The sequence below is a fragment of the Malania oleifera genome, chromosome 5 (genome assembly GCF_029873635.1).
Source record: "Malania oleifera isolate guangnan ecotype guangnan chromosome 5, ASM2987363v1, whole genome shotgun sequence".
In the NCBI taxonomy this organism is placed as follows: Eukaryota; Viridiplantae; Streptophyta; class Magnoliopsida; order Santalales; family Ximeniaceae; genus Malania; species Malania oleifera.
This window is the reverse complement of record NC_080421.1, coordinates 79,369,082-79,377,458: the sequence shown is the minus strand read 5'-3', so window position 1 is coordinate 79,377,458 and position 8,377 is coordinate 79,369,082. Positions and strand designations below refer to the sequence as shown.

General features: G+C 39.2%; 1 protein-coding gene across 1 annotated transcript in view; it reads right to left on the bottom strand.

The window, feature by feature from the left end:
• Nucleotides 1–2,135: 2,135 nt before the first annotated feature.
• Nucleotides 2,136–8,377, bottom strand: part of LOC131156511 (2-methyl-6-phytyl-1,4-hydroquinone methyltransferase, chloroplastic) — a 48,474-nt gene continuing 42,232 nt past the window's right edge. Inside the window, exon 3 of the mRNA XM_058110244.1 lies at nt 2,136–2,453. Within this exon, the coding sequence (XP_057966227.1) occupies nt 2,298–2,453 (156 nt within the window). The 3' untranslated portion in view covers nt 2,136–2,297. The remainder of the gene's footprint in view (nt 2,454–8,377) is intronic.

Sequence of the window (8,377 nt, the reverse complement as noted above, 5' to 3'; positions counted from 1 at the left end):
GCTTGATTTGTCAACAAGATAAGGTAGAAAGAAAGAAGACCTCAGGTTTGTTGGAGCCATTGCTAGTACCTACAAGGCCATGGGAGAGTGTCTCTTTGGACTTCATTTCCTCATTGCCAAAAGTAGAGGAGTATGACAAGATTCTGGTGGTGATTGATCGGTTTTCAAAGAATGCAACTTTCATACCAGTCTCGAAGTCATGTTCAGCAGAGAAGACAACTCAGTTATTCTTCAAGCATGTAGTGAAATATTAGGGTGTTCCAAAAAGCCTAATTAGTGATAGGGATGTCAAATTCATTAGGGGATTTTGGGGTGAACTCTTTCGTTTGATGGGTTCAAACCTTAATCTGTCCACTAGCTACCACCCGCAGATAGATGGTCAAACCGAACATTTTAATGGGATGCTGGAAGAATACTTGCGACATTTTGTTAACTCAAATCATAAAAATTGGGTTCCTTTAGTGGACACAACACAATTTTGTTTTAACTCGATGAAATCTTGTGCGACTAATAAAAGCCCTTTTGAGATTGTGACAAGTCAACAACGGACTCTCCCGCACACTCTGGATGGTCCATTCAAAGAAAATTGCCCGAAAGCTTACTAATTCACGAAGAATTGGTTGCAAAACATCGAAGTCACTCGAGTTCAGTTAGAAAAAGCATCGAAGCGCATGAAGAAATGAGCTTACAAAGAGATATGACCACAACAATTTGAAACTGGAGATCTGGTACTTGTAAAAGTGCCACTAGAGACATTTCAATTTCTTCGCGGCAAGGATAAAAGGCTTTTACGCCATTACGAATGTCCAATCAAAGTGATTGAGCAAGTGGGACATGCATCTTATCGGCTTGAACAACCTGAGTGGATGAAGAGCCACAGACGACCAGTCCACCTCGTGTTTCATGCAAGCAACCTAAAGTCATTCCGCACCGACAAAAGATAAGGAGATCAATAATTTCCAAAAGGCAGCCTGTAAACAAAAATGTTCAGGAGATCACTGCAGACAGAGTCGTCAATGAAGGTCATCAACAACAACAATACTTGGTTCAGTGGATGGGCTGTGAGAAAAAGAGAACAATTGGGAAAAGGCAGAAAACCTTCAACATGTCGTACAAAAGATTGAAGATTTCAGAAATTTGAAGACAACAACATCAACTTCAATATCAGCAGAGTGAGGAGGCCTTCTACAACACATCGACGAGGACGTCTATAAAATGAGTGGGGGAGGATATTAGGGAGTGACAATGTAATGGAGGAAAGGGGGAGAAAGATACTACTATAATTGTATTCTCCAGGAATTTAGAATAAAAATATGATTACTTGTGTTAACGTTTGTATGGTTATTCTCTTGAATTTAAATAATACAAATAGTCCTTTCCATTATTGTATTTTGTTGCCTTGGATTGTGATATACCTAATTATTATAGCCTTATTCCGTATATGTGAATATATTGCTCGTGTGATATCATATTGTTCCTTGTTTCTCTAGTATTGAGACTCACCTGGTGCTAGTACTTGCAGGCTTGAACATGTGAAATTTGATTGACTCATCGAAAGAGAGCTCTTAACGAGTGCCGCACGACCCTTACTTAAGTCCAATTTTCGGGGGTCCGTGATACAAAGCATTTGACTACATTATATTCTAGCAAGAGGAAATACTAATTATTTTTAGAGAATGATATCTTTTAGTTGCCAAAAATACTAATTATTTATTTTTCAAAAAATTATGAAAAACAATTTTTTCAGTTTTTCAGTATCTATATAAAATTAAAAAAAAAACAATAAAAATATCATTTAAATTTTTCTATACATATATTGGAAAAATATGATGTTTTTTTTAAAAAAAATAAAAAATGAAAAATAGATCTTTTTTTTTTTTTTTTTTCCAAACACTACCATATTAGCTAATCCATTGCCAATAAAATAATAGACACAAAAATTACATTACTTCTAATTAATGTCTAATAACATTTAACTCTCCAGCATAGAATTTTTAACACTGCAACATTGAAAAAATTAAATTATAAAATAAACAAGAAAAGGTAAATTCAATAAACACATCTCCCTATTTTACTATGAATACAACAGCACCAAATTAGATTTGAAGGTGCAGGTTGACGAGGCTAAACATGCATAGGAGGAAGATGGATATATTTCTACATTATTAGCCAAATAATCCTCATGTTGCAATAGTCTCATCTGTTGTGCAAACTAAAACTACAGTACACAATATTACAGCTTACAAATTACACGATTATTACAGGCAACTCTACCAATCAATCTCTCCCACCGTCTCTCAAATTGGTCTACCTTTCGGAACAATTTGGTCCTTGAGCCACATGTAAATAGGTACCAATACAAAGTAGGCCGCTGCCATGGTACCCAGCAGAAAACGCAGAAGGAACACAGATGGATTCACTGGCTCCGCTACATCCTCTGCTTTTGGTCCAAGCTGCATTTAAATGCAACAACTTTGTCAATTGCAGGGAATGAGTGGAGACCAAGGAAGAAGCAGCTTTGTTAATCCTAGTACATGGATGGTGAGCAGAAGAAGCCTCAAAAGCAGACAGATCATTCTTTTGTTAATTAAACAGGAGTCAGTACCGTGATTTTGGATCAAGATAAATACATCAATATACCACCATTTGGGAGTTTTTAGATAAAGTAAGATTTCGTAACCAAATCTGAAGGCAAAGGCTGCAACTCATCTCCCACCCAACAAAAGAACCTTAAATTGATTTGGATCGTTAAGTTCAAGATGCAAATGTAACAGAATTCTGGTTAAAACTTTTTTATTCCCCACCCTTCCCTCCACCACCAACCCCTCCCCCTTCTTCCTCTTCTTTTGTTGCAATAGGGTGTGGGGGAGCAGTGGGAACTCGAATGCCCTGCCTTAAAATTTTTATTAGAAAAACAAAAAACAAACAAATTCACACAATTCAGTGATCTTTCTGAACAATAGCACTTTCAATTAAATGGCGGCCTGTTCTAACCAAAAGAAGCATAGAACTACTATCAAGCCATGTAAATCAATTGTATGCAATATGAAATAAAAGAGTCCATGATAACAAGCAATATAACATTTCAATTTTACAGATCCATAACTTATTCCAAGTCAACAAGCAAATTGATTTGACACTCTGACAACCACCTACACAACAAATCAAAGCAAAAAGCAGAAGAATCAACACTATAAGATGAATACCCGTGGAAATGTAAAACAAATATTATCTTGAGCATGACAAAACAAACCATCAGGAGAGTAATCAATAACAGGAGAGCAATACATGACCACTCTTTTCCGTCTGCTCAATAGATACACATCAATAATTTAAAAGGGTGCTTTTTCCCCAAGATGCCAAGAGGTAAGAAGAAATTTCATTTAAAATAATGAAACCACAAATGGCATTTACACACAAAATTTCATTTGGAAAGGGCATGTACCTTGGAGTTAGACATTTATCTATGCATCTTATTTATTAAGTGCACGGAGAATGAAGGGTCATTTGTAACTATAAATAGACCCCTAAAACATTGGCACTTTACACATAATCTCTACACACCAATATCTTCACATTATTCTCATCATATCAACCTACCATCCGAGTTTAGAGAGTTTGAAAATCAAAGAAAAGAGTTTTTTGTGGAACTTTGGACTCTTCCATTGTGCAAAATAGGAGAAAGTCGTACAATTCAAATCGAGCTATTGTATCTTGCAGGAGACAAGTCAAGAGGAGTTTGCTATACCAGTTCGTGAGCTAAGTCAAGAAAATCACACAGGGCTTGAATCTCCTTAAAGAGAACAAAATATCAATGTCTCATCCTAATTGTGAATTGTGTTTGTACTTTGATTAGTGTTTAAGTTTATTGTTATATTTGTACTAAATTCCTAACAATTTTTAGAAGGCCTTTCTCTGAGGAGGTGTTCGTTGATGAATTTTGAGGCCAAAATGCCCCAATGCGTAATGCAAAATGCTTAATTCCTAAAAGGTGTAAACATTTGAGAGATGGGCATATAACTCAGGCAGAAAAAAAGCACATAACACTTCAAACTACAAGGTGTACACACTTTGGATCCCCATTAACTTATTTTATAATATAAAAAATATAAAAGAAATAGAAATTAGGGCTTGAAATGCTTTGTTCATAAATGCAACCTACACAACAGAAATAGCCTTGCGTCCCTCGCCGAACATTTTTCCTCTAACTTTTCCCTCGGTCAATTTTCTCCAGCAAGATTGCTCCTTCAGTGGGATTATTGGGTCGTCGTCTCTCTCCTACCAATCAAGGATGACGATTCTCTCTCTCTCCACAGACATTTTCCCTCCATTTGATAAAGGACGATGATTCTCTCCTTGGGAATCTCTCTTCTCTAGACCTTCTCTCGTTGACTAGACGTTCGGAACTCTTTCGAGTTTCCACATGGTTGCTTCTCCTTGAGCTGTTGCAACACACCCCCTCCCCCCAAAAAATAAATAAATGAATAAATAAAAATAAGCATTGTACTTTCAGCTGCTACTTCCCTGCAGTGAGCTGCTGTCTCCCTGAAATGAGCTAATTGTTTCTAAGTTCTAATTTTCAAATTTTCATGCACGAAGTAACTTGAAGCTTTTGGAGCTACAACTACTGTTTCCCTACAATTTGAAATCATTTTCAATTCTCAAGTCGCAAAAATTTTAAGTAATCTGCTGCATTGCTGATTATGCCCTATTCAAAGGTTCCTGGAGATTTGAGAAATGAGTGCAAAATGGCCCTTGGAAAATTCCAAGAAGAGAGAGTTTAAAGAAATGGGGGGAGAACGTATCTTCTCCATCCCTGGCCGATTTCGGGGCATTATGTTAGGATTCCCAAATCAATTGGGATTCTATTTAATGTTTATTAGAAATCCTAATTGATCCTAACATTAAATAGAATCCCAATTGATTTGGGAATCATAACACACTAATTAGAAATCCCAATTGATTTGGGAATCCTAACACATTAATCCTATTTTTAGGGCTGGAGGTCCAATGGATAAGTGTACGCCTTCGCAAACCAAGCAAGCTATTCTAAACTCAAAATGGAAGAAAGAAATAGAGAATTAGAGGAATGTGTGTAGAAAAATTGGCGTTGTGTATTCAATAATGCTCTTCCTTCTAGTTAAATGGATGATGTTTGTTGGCGTGTAATGGTGGATGAGATTGACAATTATGGAGTAGCTTTCAAGCCTCCTTCCAAGAATGTGAGCACATGGATCCTTAGTTATGGGGTAAAAGACAGAGATGGCATGTTGACAGAGCATAAATAAGCTTGGGAGGAATACCGATGCTCTATTATGGCCGATGGTTGGACAGATGGGTTTTCAAAGGTTCACATAAATTTTCTTGTAAATAGTCCTACTGGTATATGGTTTTTAAAATCCCATTGATTCTTATGATTCTGGTCAAGTTTTCTTTTTCCTATTGCTATTTAAGAAAAATCTCTTGGAATTTTTTTTTCTTCTTCTAATTTCTTGATCAACCTGAATTAGTGATTCTGCTGCCTCAGTCAGGCGCTGTGACCCCCATTGTTATCTTTCTTCTGCCTCTCAATCATAGCCACTGTGGCCCACACATCCAGAATCCATCAAGCTGTGATTGACCAAAAAATCAGGTCAGTCTTAATTATTTTCTTCTTCTTCTTCTTCTTCTTCTTGATCAACCAAGTCTTTCTCCCCTCTTTCTTCTTTTTTCTTGTTCTTCTTGATCGACCAAAATTAGTGATTCTGATGCCTCTCAGCCATATTCGCTGCAACCCCCATTTTTACCTTTATTCTGCCTCTCAGTCAAAGCTGCTGCAGCCCTCATTTTAATCTTTCTTCTTCTTCTTCTTATTTGTTTCCATTTTTTGCCCTTTTTTTGGGAGTTTTTACTACGTTTTCTGGTTCTACTCTGGTGCCTTCAATCTTCTTTCTTCTGGCCTGCTCTGTTGCTTTATTTCTCTTGTTTCCTTTTAGGGGAATTTCTGCAACTTCTACATAGAACTTCTTCTCTGCCGTATTCAGTGCATTTCTTTTTCTTGACATTTCTGATTTTGTTTTCTAGAATTTATCGGTCAGAGCTTCTCGGCTGCCGCTTTTTTTCTGTTTTTCTGTTTCCCACTCCTTTCTTCTTCCTTCTCTGTCTATTCTGTTTCTACTCTGTAACTTTTGTCTCTGATCTCCTGTTGAGTCCTGCTCTGCTCTCAACCCTTTTCCTCTTTTTTCTTCTTCTTCTCTTACAACAGTAACTCTATTAAAAATGCTCCATTACTATACTTCTCTTCCCTCCCAAAGCGTTTAGTTTATCGAAAACTGATCTTGCTTACACCCAATTTAAGCAAAAAAGGCATAAACCTGCTCCCACAAAGATATGTTAAAAGAGCAATTTAAAAGAATATAGTTGACATTCTTGAAGGGAATGTGAATCCTCTTTCTTCAAAGAATGCATCCTCAAGTGCTGCAACTTCTGCAACTACAAAATTTTCGGCAGCAATTCCAGTTTCTCGATTTCTATTGATGTTTCATAGATGTTCTTGTATGAGTTTTCATTTGGGCTCGGCCATCCCTTGCCATAGTAGCAAAAAAAGTTGACATCTTGGACTCTGCTCATGTCATGAATAAGGTCGGAGACGACGACAATCCGAGTAGATCGAGGGGTCCGGACAAGGTAACTCGTCACCAGGGAACTCAAACAGAAGGGCTCCGAGCTGATTGTCAGATAGAAGATGCCGAGCAGGTTGAGGGGCTCAGACGAGATGACTCGCTATAGGGGAGCTCGAACAGAGGGCTTGAGGGGCTCGGACGGAACAGCTGGTCGTAGGGGAGCTCAAACAGAGGGTTTGAAGGGCTCGGACGGAGTGGCTGGTTGCAGGGGAGCTCGGACAGATGGTGCTGAGCTGAGGTCATCAGAAGAGGCCGAACAAAGTGAGCGCTTGGGCAGGCTGGCCATTCGCAGGTTGGCTCTTCGCAGCCCAAGTCGTCGTGGGCCAAGGCGTGGATCACGTGGCAGTTGGGCTGGGTGCTAGGCTGAACTCCCTTAACGGCTCATTGTTGTCTTACGTGTTAAGGGGCCAACTGTAGTAGAGCGCAAGGGGCATTCCAGAGTAGTTAGTTAGAGTTTGCTATGTATAAAGCTAGGGGTCAGCGGGAATAAGGGGGAGTTAGAAAATTGGAATCAATTTGTTTTCTATTTCTGGAGAGTGGCTCTCTCGAACCAGCCAACCTGTTCTTCCTTATTTCAATTTCCTTTGTATGCATTGCACTATTAAATTCAGTTCATCTCTGTAATCTCGTTCTCTTGCAAGTAATTCTTTCAATCAGGCATTACCACTCGCTTGAGTTCATTACAAATTGTGTTGAGTTCATCACCATTTCAAGTGGGTTCATTACAATTGGTATCAGAGCCAAACTCCTACCACCATGGGAGAGGGAACTCGCATGAACCAAATGTTGGAGTCCATCGCTGCCCTGAAGAGATCACAAGAAGAGCATCAGAAAGCTCAGCAAGAGATGCAAATCACTCAGGCAGAACAACAGAAGCTACTCATCACCGTGACTCAACAGTTAGGAGCTCTCTCCGATGCTGTGAAGCTTCTTGGCAAGCAGAAATTCGACCAAGAAGGGCCAGGAGAGACATCGAACCACGAGTTCGGATACCAACACCGTGAGAGCTTCAATGGGGAGCAACACATTATAGACAGAGCAGGTATTCAAACTAAAACGGTGAGAGTTGATTTTCCTAAATTCAATGGTTCGGATCCAGCAGGTTGGCTCTATAGGGTCAATCATTTCTTCCTATTTCATGAAACCCCACCCCATCAAAGGGTTCTGTTGGCCTCCTTCCACATGGAGGACAAGGCCTTGATCTGGTTTCAAGACTTGGAGAGGTCTGGTCTATTAACAAGCTAGGAGACATTCGAAAGAGCCTTGCATACCTGATTTGGGGTCGCTCCCTATGACAACACGTTGGAGCAATTATCAAACCTAAAACAAACCTCTACTGTAACCTCGTTCAAGGAACAGTTCGAGAAATTTTCCAATAGAGTCAGAGACCTTGATGAGGGCCATCGGCTCAGTTTGTTCATGGGGGGATTGAAGGAGGAGATCAAGTGGGCAGTGAAACTCTTGAACCCAATCAATGTGCATATGGCTTATGGCAAAGCCCCGATACAAAAGGAAAACCTCCTAGCAACTAAGAGGTATATCATACCCAAGCACTCTACCCCATCTCATCACCTGGCTGTGATCAAACCAGCAGCCAAACCCAACACCCAGGTCCACAAATACTCACCAGAACAGATAAGAAAAAAGAAGGGCAAGAGGTTATGTTTTAATTGTGATGCAAAATGGCATCCAGGGCATAAATGTGGGGCTGCTAA